At 32.3% G+C, this 22216-nt stretch overlaps 1 protein-coding gene across 2 annotated transcripts; it reads left to right on the top strand.

Moving 5' to 3' along the window:
- Positions 1-21842, top strand: MS3_00006162 (uncharacterized protein). 2 transcript variants are annotated; one of them, XM_051214277.1, is made up of 3 exons: positions 1-188; positions 21072-21247; positions 21284-21596. In XM_051214277.1, exons 2-3 carry the CDS (start codon positions 21099-21101, stop codon positions 21480-21482), a joined length of 348 nt encoding a protein of 115 aa, XP_051067428.1. In that variant the 5' UTR covers positions 1-188; positions 21072-21098; the 3' UTR covers positions 21483-21596. The 2 variants fall into 2 exon arrangements, with proteins under 2 accessions (XP_051067428.1, XP_051067427.1); XM_051214276.1 differs by having other exon boundaries at positions 21072-21842.
- Positions 21843-22216: the final 374 nt, after the last annotated feature.

Below are 22216 nucleotides of genomic sequence, written 5' to 3'. Positions count from 1 at the left end.
CTTTATTATACCCCTCCCCCTTCAAAAACAAAAAAACAAACAAATATTTTAGATCCAATTCACTTTTATTGAATCTAAATCTCAATTATATAATTGTTGAATTTATTTCATTAGAGAATTTTCTTGACATAAATAATTAGTCTAAACTTTGAAATATACCCTACTATCAGTGGTTCTATTGAATAAATGTAAGTTAATGATAATGAATAGTTGTTTTTGGTTATTAAATAAGAAAGATTAGTTCAATGAAACGTTCTCTTTATGGCGAACACTTCGCTGAACTAATCTTTCTTATTTAATGTTTTAATGGGTGTATTCCGTTTTGTTTATTGTCTAAGACTGAACAGAATTCCATTATTATATATGTAATTTTTTTATAAAACATAAGGAATGCTTTTTTTTTAAAAAAAAGAAGTAAACTAATATTTGAATCACTATTTCAATGTCCTGGAACCTTCCCTCCCAAACTCTATTTATTCGGAACAAAATTTTATGACTTCAATAACTCTAACGAAATCTTAGCTACATCATGTTACATATATTCATCCTTCATTGCCCTCTAATGTATAAGTATGTCAATACCTATAATAACGTTAAATTTCAAATATTTTAGGTTGTAAGCAGCTGATGAGAACCTGACGAAATAAAATAAATTCAGATTATTCTTCACCAACCTTTGTTCTTGCTCTCTTTAAAATCATAAATTTATATCAGTTCAGGTTTGTAGGGATTGTTGAGTTTTAATTCAGATCATGAATTTAATAATGTTAGATCACTATTGAGAACCTGGAAGCACTGGAAGGCCATTTCTTCTTGAAGGTTCCTATACAAGGAAGAAACGGCCATCTATAGCTTACTTATCAAAAATATTACATTAGAAAAATTGAATGATCGCGTTCTAAAGTGTATATATCAAATTAAACAATATCATTAATCAGGTAATATAAATCACCTGAATATTATGTAAAATGACGGAACCATTGATGTTTAATCCTGAATTAATATCAATTTACATGATTCGGTAATAACAATATTTACGTTTTATAATTGATGTCGAACAGAATAATTTTTAAACTAATACATTAAGCTGTTTCTTAAGATCAACCCCTATAATCATTTGGTGAAACCAATTGAATGTTGATCATTATAACCAAGGACTTATTAATGAAAAATCTATTATGCGTCGGCATAATTTAATCCCCAATAGAAAGTATTTTCGGATTTACAGTGAAGTGCCTTATATCTGTTTTACTATGTAGACAGTGAATATTTATTATCACGATAGATCGTAAATGGTTGTACATGCAATTGTAGAAAAAAAGGCGAACAATTCAACTGAAACATGTAGAACAGATTTGTGGGTTGTATTTTCACCACAGATAAATTTCAGCTACAGTATCACTGATAATATCAGACTCCTTAGAAAGACGAAACATCTGAACAGTGTTAAACTGAGATCAGTATTTTATAAGTTAACCAATCTCCAAAGAATGACTTCAATTGAAATAGGAAGATTTCGAAATGAAACCTCTTTAAATAAAGCAAAAACAAACATTTATACAGAATAATATGAAGTCTTGATAGTTCGTGGTTTCTCATCAGCTACTCACAACCAAATATGGATTAGAATTTTACATTGAGGTAAGATATAGTGTAAAACAACTGACATTAGTGAATGTGAAGAATCGAAATGACAAGGGTCATCAATAATAACCATATATATATGTGTGTGTGGAAGAACAAGTCAGGGGTTATTTCGTGTTAGAATCAAGGAAACATTAGGGATGGGTGATGTAATGATGTAGTTGAGTGAAGTTCAGAAACAGAGTTTACATAATTTAAGAGAATCGAGTGAGTGGAAATGTATGAGTGAAGTGGATTATCAGGGTAGTGATAGGTTTATTACTGTCTCTTTTTGAATACATAGATCCGGTTTAATTTTTTGATTCAGACTTACTCCATTATGTATCCTAGTCATAGATACTACCAGTAAAAATTAAAAATCATTTGGCAACTTAATTAGTATCTTTATTTGTCACTTCATTAGTTCTAAAAAACAAACACTCATCATGTTATTCATGAATAAAACCATTTTTATTCCAATTAATTAAAACGTTATATATCAAGACATCCATTTTTGTGTGAGCTATTGATGGAAGTTGATGTATAGTTTATATTTTAATCAATTTTCCATAAGCTTCTTTTAATGAAAAGGTATTTGTATTTAGCGAACATAAGAAAATCTTCTCAATTTTATTACTTCCTCTTTCAGTGATCAGTTAGTTGTGATATTTACTTTTATGGATCTTCAGAAGTAAATTTTATATATCAGGTTATGTAATATTTACAATCATCGACTATATGTTATTGAGGTTTTTCACACTATTCATACAAATGTATGTACTGCTCAAATGTTCTGTGTATTTCAAAACATTAGACAAAAATATCGTAACATGCAATCTTTCTATCACATACTATGTGGATAAACCAATTTATGATATATATTTATATCCAGGTCTACCATATTGTGTCCCATACATATACAGCTCACTTGACCTTCATAACGTCCACTTACAATGTTGTGTAGGAGGATATAATGTTGACAATGGCAGATATTTTAGTAGTATAAGGATGTGGAGGTTAAGCGTTCGCGTGCGAGGCCGAAGGTCCTGGGTTCGAGTTCCGCGGGCAAGATCATGGGTTCGTACTGCTTAGGAGTCTCATACCAGGACGAAACATCTCTCAGTACTTCCAGATTTTCAATAGTGGTCTGACATCGATCCATTCATTATATCAATCTTAAAATAGACATTTTACTATCATGATGAAAATTAAATAAGCGATATTGACCAGATGTTTTCTACATGATGTTTAAGTGAATTTAAGCCAAATTTTCTGAAGTAACTCTTGACCAACTTAATATTTGCTATTCATCTAATAGCCTGGTGAATCGTAATCGATTAAAAAAATTAGTCTTGAGACACAATTTTCTGTATGTCACCTGTTTATAAGATGTTGATATTCGGACCAAAGAAGGTAATGTTATTATCGAACTTACAGTATGAAGATTGAAAGCCCAAAATATGGTTTATTAACAAACACAGCAGTGAAACTGAATGATTAAATACATATGTAAACCAAATCAACTATCTTTCACGCATCTGAAAAGTCCTATACTAGAACGAAATGGCTGTTAAGTAATTCCAGTTCATGCAAATTCCCTATACTAATAACCAACTGTTCACTGGCTTCGAGAGTTTATTCCTAGAGATCTGGTGTGAAATCATGACCAGTTTAGTTCAACTATGTTGGGTGAGAGATAGCTCACGATAGTCGATAGACTAGGATTACTCATTATCGTGAATTTAATAAAGTGAGACATGTTTACCATCGGATACCGGCTCACTTGTTCAGAGGTTAAGAGTATGTGTGGAAGCGTAGGTCCTGTGTCCGCTCTCTGGATGCGAGATCATAAATGCCTACTGTTGTGAAGTGTCACACTACAATCAAACAAATATCCAGTGCTCTCAAGTTTTTTAAGTGATATTTTGATTTACATATGTATTTGATCATTCATTCAATTTGACTGCTATGATTATTAGTAAACCATATTCTGAGCTTTCAATCTTCATATTGTAAGTTTGATATTAACTTTACCTACTTTGGTACGAATATCTACATCATATAAACAGGTGACATACAGAGAATTGTATCCCAAGACTAAAGCATAGATTCATAATAGACATAATGTTTGGTCAGTTTATTTTTACATCTATCTTTGTATATATCTATTTCATTTCATCATTTATTCAATGTAAATGATTATCAATAAGCTATAGATAGAAAACTATATATATATATATATATATATATAAACTTTTGTATGATAGCATATCACGAAAATAAGATAAATGTTACAAAATAGAAACTAGAATTTTCTTAATTGATATGATAGTAAACGGGAAAAGATAATCATTACTCTTTGTTTGTAATGGTAACTATTCAAAATTATACAATCTAAATCTTCTATATTGAAAGAAGGAAAACTAGATCATAAAAGAAACTGATAATCAAAGCAGATGGATGAAAAAGGTTCTCAGAAAAAAAAACCCAAGAAGCATTATTTTTTTGCAAAAAGAAAAGATTGAATATGATTTATGTTAAATAATTTGTTTACAATAGTAGTTTTAAGTTCAGTTGTATTATGAATTGACAGCTTCCTTGTGACTTATCTGAAATATTATCGAATTCATTAGTGGTTAAGTGCTCGCACGCGAAACCAGCAGGTCCTGGGTTCGAATCTCGCAGGGGGCGTGGTCGTGGATGCTAATCACCATCATCTCTTCTTATAATGCGAAGATAGGTGTTCGTTAGTTTACTATATCAATTGTCTAGTTTTACTCCCGACATATCTTTCTCCGCAACAGTAGCGGAACTCGTAGATATATATGAACGTTACTTATTTATTAATATAATCTATTCAGTTGTTCTCATTGATTTATAAAATGCCTTGACTAGTTCAATTCTTTAGATATACATTTAAATATTCCTGTATATTACAGTGAAGCTTAATAAAGATCCAACTGAAAACAACATTGTTCGTTAATATATGTTGTTCTAATTAAAGACCTGTTAGCGACCATCAACGGGTACATAGGAATAAAGACCAAGTAATCTAAACTTCACAATTTATCTGTAGATTTAGCACGATTTAACTTTATATATATGAACATCTTTATCATTATGCTTAAACTATATTTATTTAGTTTTTGATTGAGATCATGAACCGACTGATGTTATACCAAATTTGGAAACCTGGAAGGACTGAACGGCTGTTTCGTCCTGTTGTGGTACTCCTCAGCAGTGCGCATCCACGATCTCGCTCGCGGGATTCGAACCCAGGGTCTTCAGTCTCGCGCGTGAACGCCTAACCTACTGGACCAATGAGTCGGCACAAACCTATTTAGTTCTGTCTTATAATCCATTTTAAGGATCCGATAAACTTATTCTTACTTTTAAAAGCTTTGAATTTAGATATTCACTAAGACCAATTGATTATTATATTCCCATGATATTCAGGTAAAGAACCAATGAATTATATCAGTTTTATTGTTATCATTATTTTTTTAATCTGAAATGAAATCATCAAATTCAAATTGTTATCTTAACGGCAAACAGAAACTCACATACATAGACATCTACCAAACCAGCTGGTAAATATGCCTATACATACATATTAGAACAACTGTAATTAAATATACCATTATGGTTTCATGAGTATATATATATATATAATTTTTATCCATATGCTCGGGTAATTGATATAATAGAATTTGCTCGACTAATGTTGTACAATTATTTTGTTTTTGCTTTTAACTAGCTTAACAATCTGTGGTTTAAATAATCGAAGTATATATATGAACCATATTATTATTATTATTATTTCATAATCTACTGAACTAACTCAACTTGAATGGTTATTCAAGTAAACAACAGATTACATTATTCTTAATGGAATACTTGTAACCATTATTAATATTATGGAGAAGAAACAATCGGAATAAAGAAAATGATTATCGAAGGTTTTGCGTGAAATATAAATAACTTTTTATAACTTTTATTAAAAGTTTCTCCAATAATAAATAAGAAATGATTATGATCCAGATCAATGAATTTCAGTTTCAATATTCTTTCAACAATATCATATACCATTAGTAACTTGCAAAATAATAAGCAAACTGTTAGTATAGGAATGATAACGTTTCTAAGTATGATCTTCACGAGTTGTTTATTATTATCAGGACTTCGTTTGAACAAGTGTTCAGAAAATTTGTTAATAACGATTCTGTAGATAATAAAAAGTTCCTTGTCTAATTATTTATGACACTTGAAGAGACCTGTAAATAGACCGGCTTACACTCAGATAATTAGGAATCTCTAGCAATGTCTCTTTAATAATAATATGGGAAAATTGATAGTAAGGCTGTAAGAAGTAAAACGTCTTCCAAAATCACCATATTTTAAAGAAATTGATTACCTCCCAGATGAAACACTGACAATTTTTAAGAGATTTCCCATTTTCATTTAAAAGGTGAATTTAAGCTCACAAAATCATTTGTAACGTTTTAACTGGCTTAGTACTATAATATAGTTACACATTTTAACATGTCGCTTATTCATTTTATGCATTCAACTTATACCAATGATTCACTCAAATAAGTTCGAATACGAAAAAGGAAGTGTATACTGGTAACAATATTTTTAAACAGAATTAATTTTATGACCGATCATAAAAGCCGCAATATTAAATAATGATAATCGGTAGAGATTTTAGGTGATGTCTACTTTCATCAGTTCTATTACATATACATAGATTAATGAAGGTATCTTTATTTTGTCTAAATATGTGTCTAAGTGATATTTCACCAAAGTACCTTCAGGATACAATTCATCAAAATGATCGGATAACTATGCATTTGAACACGATGAGTGAACATATGAATGATCTTAAATAAATTTATAACCATTAATTATTTTGAACTTAAGAAAGATAATTGCAAGGGAACTTTTACGGTGTTTTCCTTCATATTTACCCAATTCAAGGTATAATACTGAATTTAACAAGCTTATTTAATATTTTTCACAAAAAGGTTTTCGAATGTGAATGGATGCTAAAAACAATATGCTCTTTACCAGTCTAAAATTGAAATAAAATAACAGATAACAATTTAGAATGAATGTGTCTAATTTCTTATTTTTTTTGGGGGGGGGGTAGTTAAAATAATAAGTCCTATGACTATGGTAAAGGTCAAATATATTCACTGTTAAATTTTAGTTTAGCAACTTGTTGGTCCAGTGGTTGGTGTAAAACTAGGAGTTTTTGGCTTTCCTCACACAATAAAATTGTAGGTTCTTCATGTGTAGAAGTGGGATCAAATTAACCTGTTAAGTGGTTCTTAATTTCCAATGGTTTTCATATGACAACATTTAGAAGTAAAAAATCTCTGACTTTTATCGACTTTCTACATCATCTACATACACCAATAAAAAGGAATCAGCTGAAAAATTTCGAAAACTTTAGCTATTTTACTGTTATAATAGTTAAAAATGTTGGCTATTAATTAGGAACTCAATGTTTTACATTTTATGCCTAAACTACAAGACCTGAAGATCCCGGATGTCATGTTTGTCGGTTTCATGAATATCCACTGCTAAGGAGTCCCATTGCAAGATAAAATAGCGACATAATGACACCTCCTAGCAATGTCAATTTGTAATAAATGATATCTATTGGTAATAACATTTAAGATGGTTGAAAAATACCAACGATTACTCATAACCTGAGATATTTATGATTATTGAGGACATCATTCTACGAATTTATGATGATGAAACAAGTGGTTTTACTTGATCAAGTCTAAGTTAATCCTTTCTTTAAAAGTATCAAATATTAAACCATTTATACTCTTCAAACGTTAATAGAATAAATTTATGTTTCGTACATCGAGTACTTTCTGTACTGACCTGTTATCTCAAGGAATTTCACCTTGTTTTTTTTTAGATTTTAATTGACTTTTCTGTCTGGTCTAAGAATGTTACTTAGTATTGATAAATAAGAATTAAATCGGATAAATTTATTTCAGGCACTTAGTTACTTAAACAAGCAATAATATAAGAAGCAATGATGGTAATGGTCTCTATACAAAATATTGTTCATTCAAAACGTCAATATCATTCACAAAAGTTAATTTTCTAGTGTGACTAGAAAACAGACATTGAATAAAATAATAAATTTACAGACAATAACACACACACACAAGCATAAATGATATTTATATTCGTAGTATAGAAAGGATACGAATATAAGAGATGTATATTTTGACAGTCACGATTTCCTATGACAGCAACAAAATTACTAAATGGGTAAAAATGACTCAAAAGTTACACATTATCTAATATATTCGAGTCAATTCAAAAGGTTCGATCAATCACATATGTAATCTCACTAAATTTTCCTACGGAAAATACACTTTTTTGATTATTCTAAACATCATCACAATACAGTGCACTTTTACTGCTATTGTAGTGAGCAGAACACGAGTGATGACAATCAAAAGTATTCAGCACAAAACTACAGAGTTAGGTGGTAAAATAGAAAAACCATATAGTAAATCGTTAATTTGCAAAATATCAATCCATCATATCAACCTGGACTGTTCCTGTTGTAAACATCAATTCATTGTCTAACATTTCATTTTTCATGCGTTTTCTTACAATTTGCATTTTGTTCTCGCTCTTCCTTTCTTGATCTCCCCCCATCTTCGGCTACCAGACATTACATTTTTAACTCGCGTCATATACTACTTACATCAATATAAGTAGCACGCACTACACTATTATTAAAGAAAAAATGATAGAATACTTCATCTATTTACAGAGAAGTAAATTCCTAAATATTAAACAGCTTATAAGGAGCATACAATAAAGACAAAAAAACACATGAATGAAATTAGTATTTGTAACCAGTTTTATCCTCAAAATAAACAACTAGATGTATCAACTAAAAATTATTCTAACATCAGCAAATTCACTTCACCTACTTACACAGTGAATGTCATTAATTTTACGAAGAAATAGGTTAACTTATCTTTTGTATACTTTTATTGTAAAGTTGTAAGTGTATTAGTTATAGTAAGGAATTCCAAATTACTAAGTAATTATCAATTATCATCTAACTAAGGTACAACCTATATTCAATAAGATTTTTTAAAAATTACTATTATATTCACAATGTTTTACAAACAAACAAAAATACCCCAACTAATTCTGTTTTGTTTTAAACTGCTCATAGAATCAACAATATATATATCCAGATTGTCTCCAATGCCATAATTATCTATTGTGTTCCTTTGTAATAAAAAGAAACCCCCACTAAAATCTTATCATTGGCACATACTATTACCATTGTTTGAATTTATAAATACTATTAAGGTTTATTATCTATTTTATACGTTTAGTTAGTAAAACTCAATATTATCATTCATATTTGTATGAGATTTAACCAAAATTCATATTAAGGCTCATTAACAGCATTTTAATATAGGAATTAAAACAAACTATTTTACCGTTATTAGTATTCCCGTTATTATTATTATTAATATTTTCCTAATGTTTTTCAGGGTTACCAGTAGTAATTAGTTTATCAATGAGATCATCTTTATTCTTATGTATGAGTAATTCCACTTTAATCTTATACAGTCTTTATAATTCATTTCAGTTATAAGTTACATTAAATGATAGAAGTAATAAAAATGTATTGCACCTCTACGACTACAAATAACTGGACCAGAAGGTTACGTATAAAATGCACTATGTATGTATGAATGCATGGTGACGATGATGATGATGATGATGATGATGATGATGAACGATCTAATTACAAAACATGAAATGTTGTAATGAATAAACTAAGTGTTATCAAAAACTAAATTCACTATAATAAATCAATAATGAGGTTTGATAAATAAAAGACTTTTTACCAAGATCTTACAAAATAATTTTAATTAACAGACTAATTCCAATGTATGAGGATAATCACTGTATGTCTTTTTTTTAAAATTCCATACCACCACTCGTTCTACACTATAATGTTTCCCACTTATTCATACAATTATTACAAGCAGTTTTCATATGAAATATCGTCTCATAAATTTATTCGAAAATCTTTTATTTGAATTGAAATAATATTCCAGTAGGTGTGTGGTGTCCCAAAAATATAAATGGCTAAATTGTCTTTCATTCGCATTGGTTCTTTATATCTTCCTGTTGATGTTTAGAGTTGAAATTGATCAGTCTTTTATTGACATATGTCCATCCTATGTGGATCGCTTCGATAATACCATTCAGTCACAAGCATTTAAAGAAGAGTTGGATTGTAGTTAACAGTGGAATATAGGACATGAGTTTCACCCTATTTGGAACTCATCAGCCTGATGTACCTACATTCCAAATTTGGTGTTCAATCTCCGACTCGAACCTAGTAATGTTCACTTCAAATGCCATCACATTATTCACTTAGCTACTGCGTTCAAATACAGAGTAGATCAGATAAAAATACTAATTTATCGAATAACTTAATGATCAATGTCAAACTCATTTTTGTTGACGTTCTGGTTTCTTAACTGAAGTGGTAGCGCGGCTTGTGAGTTTAATCTTACTGTAAATTAGATTATTCAAAGACCTAATTGATCATTTCCGTATCTACACAGCTCTTAATCTAATTAGAAAATTCAAAATGTAGTACTAAATCTATTTTATGGAGACTAGTGATACCAATTAATTCTTACGTGGCATGTATATACAGAAAGGAAACATGGTACACTTTAATTTCCTTTAATAACTATACTTGTCCTGTAATAATTTAACTTATTATATAACCTGGTTTATTCATTGACCTACTAATACTCATCTTTTGAGTAAATGTTTAGAAATTATACTGTATCATTACGTAGATATTGGTTTTTGTTTTGAGCAGCATTGTTTATAACCTCTAGACTAGACATTTGTATATCCATCCATCTCAACTTTAAACTTTAGTATTAATTTGTCATTTGCTCTTAATATCCAATCTCTCCTGAAAATTCCATCTTAACATCACTAACTACTATACATTGGACATTTGTTTCAAACCTTATTTTATGTTGTAAATTTACTTGATCTGCAGTCGATTAAAAGCATTGAAATAGAACATATTTGAGACTACACAATTCTTCTTTTTTTTGATAGACTTTTTAAACACCCTTAACAACTCAATATCCATCATTTTTTAATCAATAACCAAATTGCGAGAAAGAAATTAGAAGATATGTATTGTTTTATCATGTTACTTAAATTTCTTCACATTCACAATTAGTTACTCTGTTTTGAAAATGAAGTATTTATTGAGTATTTCAAAGATGTAAGTAACTCTTCAACTGCCCCCTCCCATATGCAATATGCATCACCGATACGAAATCAGGTGATAGAAAGTACAAAATGTTATTGATGGATAGCTTTATCATTATAACATTTGTTCTTCTAAGAGATCTATTTCCTATCCAATAATCAGTATACATGATATTCAGGTTCTTTCCCATGTTCAGTCTCTATTTTTAGGAACAGTTTCTTTAATTTTCAACAATGTCTCTAATATCACTCATGTATTCTCTCCGAAATTTCCTCTCATGTGGTCTACAATAAATATCCAATTTCAACATAATAATAGTATTGAATGCTTCATGAATGTACTTTCTTATAATTAACATAACGAGTAATTGAAATATGAATTAAGATCCCTAATAGTTCCAGAAGTCTATTTTAATTTTACTAAAGATTTCATTCTAATCTGTAAATCTTGCTATTCTTATTCTATCCAACAAATTTTTTCCCCTCAATTGCATATTATGGTCTAAAAAAATTAACAATCAACCGTAAATCGCACTTTTTCACATTACAATACAATAAAATATTGTAATAAATGATGCATACAATTAAATATCCATAATTTACAAATATATTTGTATACTAAACACAGTCTCACCATGGAAACACCCCCGCCACCACCACTCCGAAATATAAACATCTATTCAGATCACATTCGTTCAACCGTATTCATTCGTGTAAATTGGGAATCTTTTTTCTTGTTGTTGTTGTTAAGACTAAAATCTACAATAGTTAACTGTAAAAGAATAATTGATGATGATTAAAAAAAACACAATTTTTTCACTTGCATAAGTTACCAAGTCAAGTTTAATAAATGACCGTAATTAGATTGACGTGACTAAATTTAATAATAAATATTTACTTATACACATTGTTTGTATTCAATCTATATAGTTTAAGCTTAATTCTGATCAAAGAATCATTACACTAAAATTTTATTTATAACTATACTTTAGACAAAGTTTAGAAATTGTGACCGTCTTTGAAATTCATGAGAAATTTCTTTTCCTATTTTTCTCATACATTGGTTCAACTAAATTTCATTTGGGATATGAATCATAAAATATTTAGTAATTTTGTAGTTAAATTCATGAATCAATTAAAGCTAGAACATTATGGAAAACCTGGAAGCACTGAACGGCTGTTTCGTCCTAGTATGGGACTCTTGATTATAATCATCGTATGCTGAGTAGTGACTGTTTCCAAGAAGTATTTTTCTGCAGTTCTAGTGAGAAACAGTGACCAATGGAGTTCAACCAGGCCGGTTATGAGATAGTAACTCACTGAAGACAGTGGCTCAATTTCGTGGATTATTTGAAGTTAGAAATTCACATTGTTGGATACCGGCTGGTTCAGTGATCTAGAGATTATGTGTTCACGCACTAGACCGATGGGTCCTGCTTGAGCATCTGGGCTACCTTTTCCTGTCATCTAAATATTTCGACAAGTTATCTATTTTTGTTTGTTTTAATATATCATTATGTATATTAATCGCATAACCCATCCTAGTGCATTTCTGAAAAGTTTACAACCTTTCGTTGTCAAAGTTACAAAAAGCTCAATAAGAGATAATGTGGTTGCTGGCAATATGCAGAGAAAAGAATATGTATTATTCAGATGTTTATTTACTGGACTGCTAACATCTAACTGGCTATCACTCAATATTTATCGCCAGGATTGACCAAGAAGAAAGAAACGGAAACTTGTTGAAATACTTTGTGCTGAGAATTCTATATTGTACCGAAAATATAGTATTAAATAAAGCTTATAATAATAATAATAAATGCAACTTGTAAATAACATTAATTGTTTGAAATAATGTGTAGTTACTGAGACTTGCAAACGAATAATAATAATCGTAAAGGAGTACACAAAAAACAGAAACATCTCAAACGTCGTAGTCAAGACTGATGAATATAACTGTGTCCAAAATTCTTTTCGTATAAATTAAGGGAATTGGTACAAGAAAAAGTAATATTCCCAATAAAAATAGTTAGTTAAGGAAGTATATGAGATTATTAGAATTAAAGTATTTTATAAGGAAAAATCGGTTGAGAGATTTTATTTGAAACCTCTCTTTCCGACTATGTTTTCTCAGTATCTTGATGAGAAATTTGATAAAAGTGATGGTCTAGCTTCAATTGACTCATGATTTCAATCAGTAAAATTTCTAAAATTTCCACAAAAACCCTTCTGATAAAAGCATAATATACTGACGAACATGAGTGGATTATCAGCCAGTTAGGAAACGCTGCCTGGTTATAAAACAATTAGCAGTACAAAGAAATAAACTAACAGTGGTATAATAGCTTTAATTTGAATAATTAACTTAAATGTTAAACTACTCCTCATAGAATAAGAAAAAGATTAAATATACATATTAAGAGTCCAGCTAATGTTTTTACTTAGGGTTATCTTTCCACAGAGTTTTGGTCACTAAATGAAATCATTTATATTTCATAAAGGTTTGGATTAGGTATTAAGAGTTCTGTTGAGATTTTGAGTTGATCTAACAAATAAAGGTAAGGGTTTCCATCATGAACTAGCATCAGCTATAATGCAATCCTTACCAATTTTCTTTTCACAACTTTAAGAAACTTAGGATTGAGATTTAGAAGAATATTACCTAGCTTCGCTAAACACTCCTAAATATGCATTAAATAACATCTACTAATTTAGCACACAATCTGCCTTAGGAGCAGGTATGTTGTGTAATTTATCTTAGGCAACACCTAAAATTCACTTTTTGGTTGCATAATAGATTTCAAACATTTTTAGAATCGACTATTGTCAATTATCACTGAGTATTTTCCTAATTCTAATTAGTCAACGCAAGGTCGTCATTATGCTAAACTTGTACCATAAATTTTAAAATGATTATGAATAAAATAGTAGGGATTGATCTAGACGTTATTGAAATGTGTACGCAGTTTGTCCAGCTGAACACTTTCTTTCCCCGGCATATGGCATACCAGAAAACAAATTATCTTTGTCTGTAACAACGCTTGAGTTTAAATCTAAATTATTGATAGCATGATCATTAGAGCTCATTGTTATTCAAAAGGTAATCACTGAATAAATTGTTGTCTTATTTATTCATCTTATAGCAATAATAATTGATTTTATTTTTAAAAATCAATATTTTCTGGAGAGTGGTTTGAAGGGGAGGAAACATATATGAACCAGATTTTTGTATCATTGAATAAAAATAAACAGAAGTTGGCAAAGAAACCTTTTCCTTTTGATGAAATCATTTACTTAAACTGTACATTCGTATTTATAGTTATATGAAAAGTATATCTCTATAGAAGGACAGAAAAGATTGCATCATAAATTGATTCGAGACTCTTATTATTGTCGATAGTAACTTAACACATAGATATCATCCGGAAAAAGCATCAACATTACAAAAGGAAACTTTTTTTATGAATATGGAATTTAAAAGAGATACCGGCTTCTGAAATCTTGAATAAACGAATTTCAAAATCGATGAATAAAACATTCTACTCAGCTAAGCTCTGAATTGTTTTCTCAAGCCGACTTACCATTCACGGATGTCTTAATGATGAACTTTCGCTTTGGGTCAAATCAATGTGCATCTATATATTAACTTGCTCATGTGGGTAAAGTTACATTGACCGCACAAAACGATCACTTTCTAAATGCATCTCAGAACACTACCCGGCATGATTTTTAAAAGGAGAATGCAAAACAATTACTAGTTCACTACAAAAGCATTTAATCAACTATGGACATATTGTTCCAAAAGGAGTCTTCTTTAAAAGTAATTAACACAGTCAAAAGAATTGGATCAAATTGAATTCGAATCAAAATCTTATGCACTATTGAGGTATTGGAAATCCACCAACTCAAACCCGAACTTCGTGTGTAAAAACGATACATCCAACCTCTCATCCATCCGCCTGTAGCTCTTCTAGAGTTACTGCCGGTCCCAAGCCCGGGTAAAGGAGGAGGGTTGGGCATGGGGTTAGCGTCCCCATCCCGTAGAAAACTAACTCGCTAAAAAAACGCTTACCAGAAAAAATAATTCAAACCATTTTAACTCTGCCCTGAGAGTTAGAAGGTCTTCATTTAGAAGAATTATGACGCTTCATGGTGAAAGCCGAATTCCTTCGGAAGCCACGAGGCCGATGCCCCTTCTAACAACCAGAGCAAAAATTTTTATAGGTACATGGAACGTTCGAACAATGTGGGAAACCGGGAAGACCAGCCAAATAGCAATGGAAATGAGGAGATACAACTTGACAGTACTGGGAATCAGCGAAACCCACTGGACCCAAGCTGGTTAGAAAAGGCTAGCTACGGGAGAGATGCTGCTATACTCCGGTCACGAAGAGGAAAATGGTCCACACACACAGGGAGTTGCTCTAATGCTGTCCAAAGTAGCACGAAATGCACTTGTAGGATGGGAATCCCACGGATCCAGAATCATCAAAGCATCATTCAAAACAAAGAAGGAGGGGATCACAATGAATATTATCCAATGTTATGCACCCACCAATGATACCAACGACGACATTTAAGATCAATTCTACGAGCGGCTGCAGTCAGTGATAGAGAAATGTCCAAGAAAGGACCTCACCATTCTGATGGGAGATCTAAATGCCAAGGTCGGAATAGACAACACTGGATATGAAGATATTATGGGACGACATGGACTGGGAGAGAGGAACGAAAATGGAGAAAGATTTGCAAATTTGTGTGCATTCAACAAATTAGTCATAGGAGGCACAATATTTCCACACAAACGTATACACAAGGCTACATGGATCTCAACGGACCACACTACAGAGAACCAGATAGACCATATTTGCATCAAAAAAAAATTCCGAAGGACAATGGAAGATGTGAGAACCAGGAGAGGAGCTGACGTAGCTTCAGATCACCACCTAGTTGTAGCCAATTTAAAACTGAAGCTAAAAAAGAACTGGACAAGTGGACAAACAGCAATACAAAGGTTCAATACAGCCTTCCTTCGAGATACTGACAAACTCAATGAATTCAAGATAGCTCTCAACAACAGATTCCAAGCCTTTCAAGATCTACTGAAGGAAGAAGAAACTACCATGGAGGACAACTGGAAAGGCATCAAAGAAACATTGACTTCAACGTGTCAAGAGGTTCTGGGCCTAAAGAAACACCATCATAAGGAATGGATCTCTATAGAAACACTGGACAAGATCAAAGAAAGGAAGAACAAGAAGACAGCAATTAACAACAGCCGAACACGAGCAGAGAAAGTCCAAGCACAAGCTGAATACATAGAAGCAAACAAGCAAGTGAAGAGGAGCATTAGAGCCGACAGGAAGAAATACGTGGAAGAATTAGCAACGACGGCAGAAAAAGCTGCTAGAGAAGGAAATATGAAACAGCGTTACGATACAACGAAGAAACTATCAGGGAAATACAGTAAACCAGAGAGGCCGGTCAAAGACAAAGAAGGCAAGCCAATCACTGAAATTCAACAACAGCGAAACAGATGGGTAGAATACTTCGAGGAACTCCTGAATAGGCCGGCTCCAATGAATCCACCGAACATCGAAGCAGCACACACAGATCTTCCTATAGACGTCAACCCACCAACGACGGAAGAAATTAGAATGGCCGTCAGACAAATCAAGAACGGGAAAGCAGCAGGACCCGACAACATACCAGCTGAAGCACTGAAATCAGGCGTCGAAGTAACCACAAGCATGCTTTACCCTCTATTCAAAAAGATTTGGGAGGAGGAACAAGTGCCAATGGACTGGAAAGAAGGACACCTCATCAAGATTCCAAAGAAAGGAGATCTGAGCAAATGTGAAAACTACAGAGGCATTACACTACTGTCAATACCAGGGAAAGTCTTCAACAGGGTGTTGCTGAACCGGATGAAGGATGCAGTAGATGCCCAACTTCGAGATCAACAAGCTGGATTCCGAAAGGATCGGTCGTGCACAGACCAAATTGCAACACTACGGATCATCGTCGAACAATCAGTTGAGTGGAACTCGTCACTATACATCAACTTCATTGATTATGAAAAGGCATTCGACAGTGTAGATAGGAGAACGTTATGGAAACTTCTTTGACACTACGGAGTTCCTGAGAAGATTGTCAACATTATCCGGAACTCATACGACGGACTACAGTGCAAAGTAGTGCATGGAGGACAGCTGACAGATGCATTCCAAGTAAGGACCGGAGTCAGACAAGGCTGTTTACTCTCTCCCTTCCTCTTTCTTCTGGTGGTCGACTGGATTATGAAGACCTCGACATCTGAAGGAAAACACGGAATACAATGGACAGCTCAGAACCAATTAGACGATCTGGACTTCGCAGATGACCTAGCCCTCCTATCACGTACACGTGAACAGATTCAGATAAAGACAGCCAATGTAGCAGCAGTCTCTGCATCAGTAGGCCTCAGCATACACAAAGGGAAAACCAAGGTCCTCAAATTCAAAGCGGAGAACAGCAATCCAATCACACTTGATGGCGAAACTCTGGAAGATGTAGAGTCCTTCACATACCTGGGAAGCATCATCGATAAACAAGGAGGATCCGATGCAGACGTAAAGGCGAGGATCGGCAAAGCAAGGGTCGCATTCCTACAATTGAAGAACATATGGAACTCAAAACAACTTTCAACCAATATCAAAGTGAGAATCTTCAATACGAACGTCAAGGCAGTTCTACTGTATGGAGCTGAAACTTGGAGAACTACAACAACCACAATCAAGAAAGTACAAGTATTTATAAATAGCTGTCTTCGCAAGATACTCAACATCCATTGGCCGGATACCATCAGCAACAGCCTTCTGTGGGAGAGAACAAACCAACTTCCAGCTGAAGAAGAAATTAGGAAAAGACGATGGAAATGGATAGGACATACATTACGCAAATCGTCAAACTGCATCACGAGGCAAGCTCTAACTTGGAATCCTGAAGGGAAGCGGAAAAGAGGAAGGCCAAAGAACACATTACGTCGGATAATAGAAGCAGATATGAAAAGGATGAATTACAACTGGAAGGAGCTAGAAAGGATTGCCCAGGACAGGGTTGGATGGAGAATGCTGGTGAGCGACCTATGCTCCTTCACGAGGAGTAACAGGTGTAAGTAAGTAAGTAAGTAAGTAACCTCTCATCCATCCTTGGCTCTAATTACCTTTTATAGTATATTTCGATTTTTTTTTTCATGTCTTTTTTCATTTTTTATTTTTCTTGTTATTATTGATTTTTTAAATTAGTATTTTGTAATGTTAAACTGTCATCCGTTATTATTACCTTTTAAACAAGTTCTCTCAATTATTATTCAGTTTTTATTATGACCTTTATGTTTGTCACTTTTCTTCAATATCTGTCAATGAAACAATTATCTTTCATAATTCTGACCTATAAATCATTTTTATCCTTATATTCTTCTTTTTTACTCCTTGATTATTGAGTAACCTAATTTGATAATAAGAGTCTTGAATCAATTTATGATGCAATCTTTACTGGGATGCTAGGAAAGATTTGTAGCTCAGGTGGATAATTTTGATGGAGTTTTGTTCTCTGACGAAACCATCCAGCTCAGAGGACAAAACTCCATTGTAATCTTTTCTATCCTTCTATAGACATATATGCGCTGGAAGTGGATAGGACACACAAATTGAGGAAAGCACCCAACTGCGTCACAGGACAATCCCCCACGTGGAATCCTCAAGGTCAAAAGAAAAGAGGAAGACCAAACAACACATGACACCAAGAAATGGAGACAGACATGAGAAAAATGAACAACAATTGGATCGAACTAGAAAGGAAGGCCCAGAGTAGATTGGATTGAAGAATGCTGGTCGGCGGCTTATGCTCCATTGGGAGTAACAGGCCTATCAAAGAAAAAAAGTCATAGACATATATTTTTCATATAACTATAAATACAAATGTACAACATAAGTAAATGATTTCATTGTATAACCGGTATTCATGCCTAAAATATTGTTTTTGTCCAGCTGAAATACATAAATATTTCTTTCATAAAACCAAAAGAATATCTTTCTTTTGAGATCGACAATTACATAATCACAAAATGTATTTATATTTTGCCTCTTTACAATGACAAATCATTGGATACATATCTGTACAATGTTTTTCATTTAATGATTAGGATTAAAATATTTATTACCTTTAACAATATACCATCATTTCATTCATACCATTACACCAAAATTAATTTTATTATCTATATAGATACTACTCATATTATTCATTTCTAAGTTAATATCATGTTGAATGTATCAATTTCATTACATAAACTAAAAACAAAACGAAATACAAGTTATTTTATCTACACTAACCGAATGTATTAAGTTGTAGTCGATGTATCAAATTGTAAGTTAAAAGTCTTATTTATTTCATTTACATTTCTTAACAGTTAAAATTGAAGAATTTAATTTACTTAAAATGTTAATTTTTCAATAAGATCAGTTGATGAAGCTGTGAATCTTCATTGACTGAAATGGTTGGGCCATGTGCTACATATGTCTGTACACCGATTAACACGACGCATAATGCTGATTAGTGTGAGGGATAATTGGAAGAAAGTTAGTGGCGGACAAAACAAAACTTCGCACCAGTGTTTGAAGTCATTAACTTCTGGTCTGAGCCATGTTGGTAGATTCAGACTACTTGGTTGTGATTTGTGCCACTATCATAACCAGTAGTGGTTGGAGACTCTAGGTGAAATGGCTCAGAATCGATCATAATGACTTAAGTGTATACACAATCTGTCTTCCCTTAAACTATAAGATTGAAAACGATTCATATTTTTCTTTATTCCTGTACTATGTCCTTATATGCAATCTTTCTTATATATATTACCACCACTGAATTAACTACTTTTTATGAATCCGGTGTTCATCTTGTGGTGCTAATGAGGTGTGGCAACTTGGACCGATGCACATATGTGCCTGGTCCTATGTTGTAGCTGACTGACTGATATGGTTTGATTCATTTCATCTATTCATATAAAATAACCTGAGGCTCTTTGTTTAATTTAATATAGAATTTTGTTATTTAAATCCATATATTCTTTTTGATAAATACCTCATTTTTAAGATTGTTCATCTGAAGACTATTCCTGATTTGATCTGAACGCCCGGGTAGTATCATAGCCTTCATACATATATCAATGATAACTGCTACTGGTCTCATTGTTATTGTGTGGTGCATATATATTTAATGTCCCCTTGTACCGATGTTTATGTGTTTAAATATATATATGTATAGTTCACGACTCGATCTAAGCTAGACCACCATTGTAAAATTGGATGAAAGGTTGTACAAAATCATGTTACAATTGAAGTTAGGTGTTAACACCGTTGGATACCGGCCGGATCAGTGGCTTAGAAGTTAGGCGTTCGCGCGTCAGCCCGAAGGTCCTGGGTTCGAGTCCCTTTGGCGTGGGATCATGGATGCATGGTGCTGAAGAGTCTCATACTAAAACGAAACGTCCATCCAGTGCTTTCAGGTTTTCCATGGTGATCTAACTTCGATTGACTCATGAATTCAACTATTAAAAATCACTACAATCTCCACAAAGCCCCTTTCTGAAAATAATTTCCTTACTACACCAAGTATACATTTATTTATCTTGAAATATGTGTATAATTAAAACAAAATTTATGAAATTCTTAGAGATTTGTTGACTAATATATATTTTTTAGATACCGATCAATAAAGAAATTTTACATGTTTGTTTTGTTCAACTAGGAATGTCTGTTTCATTGTTGAATTTCAACATAGAAATTATCTACACATAAATCCTAATTGGTTAGTTGTCTACTAAATTTATGTTAAGTTGAAAAGTTTCCTGAAGTGATGAAACCAATTTAGTTATTATGTTCTTTCTGGGTTTTTTTCTAATTGTGTTGACTTATGTTGATTGAACTGACCTAATAAACTTATTCATCGCTTACTTTCGGCTTAGGCTCTATGAATACGTTGTTAATAACTTCACATCATATTTAAACTGTTCTTAAAACATAATACATAATATTTGGTCAAATATCAGTCTTCAATATATGTATCCTTTTTATATTTCTTTTTAGATATTATTTACAGAATATTCAACTAATATGATTAACTATTGGTTTCAACCCTTCTGTTGTATGATTGTTGGATTTCTAATATTAACCAGTTATATTAATTGTATGGACTCTAATGATGATCCTTCAGATATCAGTGCAGATAAACGCTTTCTGTTAGCTTTACCAACACCTAAAAGGTTAAGCCAATCTTCATATACATTTAACCGTTACAGACGTCCAATGTATGGCTATGGCTATAGACCAGATTATATTGATTCTGATGAAGATTTAGTCAATGAAGATAAAAGATTTCTACTTGGTCTACCGCCTAAAGTTGAATATAAACGTTTTCTACTTGGTTTACCACCATCACATAGACAACATAAAAGGTTCATTTTAGGGCTACCAGCACCAACTAGATTTCATTCATAAACGAAGATAGTTTTAAACACGTGAATGTCTACACACATATGCAAACAAAAAATGTTACCATACATCTATTTATTCATTATTTAAGATGTCTGAATAATAAATTATAAAAATGAAGTTTTGTTTTATATAAATGGTAAATATCATTTTCAGTATAGGGTTGTGGAGATTTTTGAATTTCTTTAAAATAATAAACCGGTCATGAGAAACCATGGCTAATGAGACTAATCTGTGTCAGGTGTGAGGAAACTACCTCCAAAGACGATGGAAGATGGTCGCGCAATGTTGTGGATTCACTAGAGTTGGACATTAATATCGTCGGATGTCGGTTCAATGGTCTAGAGGTTAAACGTTTGTGTGAGAGGTTTCGCTTGCGGAGTTGTGGGTTTCCACTGCCGAGGATTCCCATACTAGGACGAAACGGCCTTCCAATACTTCCAGTTTTTTAATGGTTGCCTAACTTAGATCAGTTTATGATTCCAACGAAATATCACATATCTTGCATTTATCAATTGTATTAGTTGGTTTTCTTAATAGATTTGGATAGTATGAAAATATAATGACGCTATGCAACATAGTAGTGCGTGAATCACAGTGACCGATAAATTAACTTGTTACTTTTTAAGCAATCCCAAGTTTGATAATAGTAACAATAAAATATAAACAGAAAGTTTTCTGACAAGTTACTTTTATGGTCTGAAACGATATATTTTTTGAGAAATATACTGAAAAACCCT

The sequence above is a fragment of the Schistosoma haematobium genome, chromosome 2 (assembly GCF_000699445.3).
Source record: "Schistosoma haematobium chromosome 2, whole genome shotgun sequence".
NCBI lineage: Eukaryota > Metazoa > Platyhelminthes > Trematoda > Strigeidida > Schistosomatidae > Schistosoma > Schistosoma haematobium.
Note: the sequence above shows the minus strand (reverse complement) of the source record. Positions and strands in the feature narration are given on the sequence as shown.

Excerpts from the sequence above, each read along its gene's own strand:
- MS3_00006162 (XM_051214276.1), top strand. The coding sequence starts at position 21,099 with ATGATTAACTATTGGTTTCAACCCTTCTGTTGTATGATTGTTGGATTT.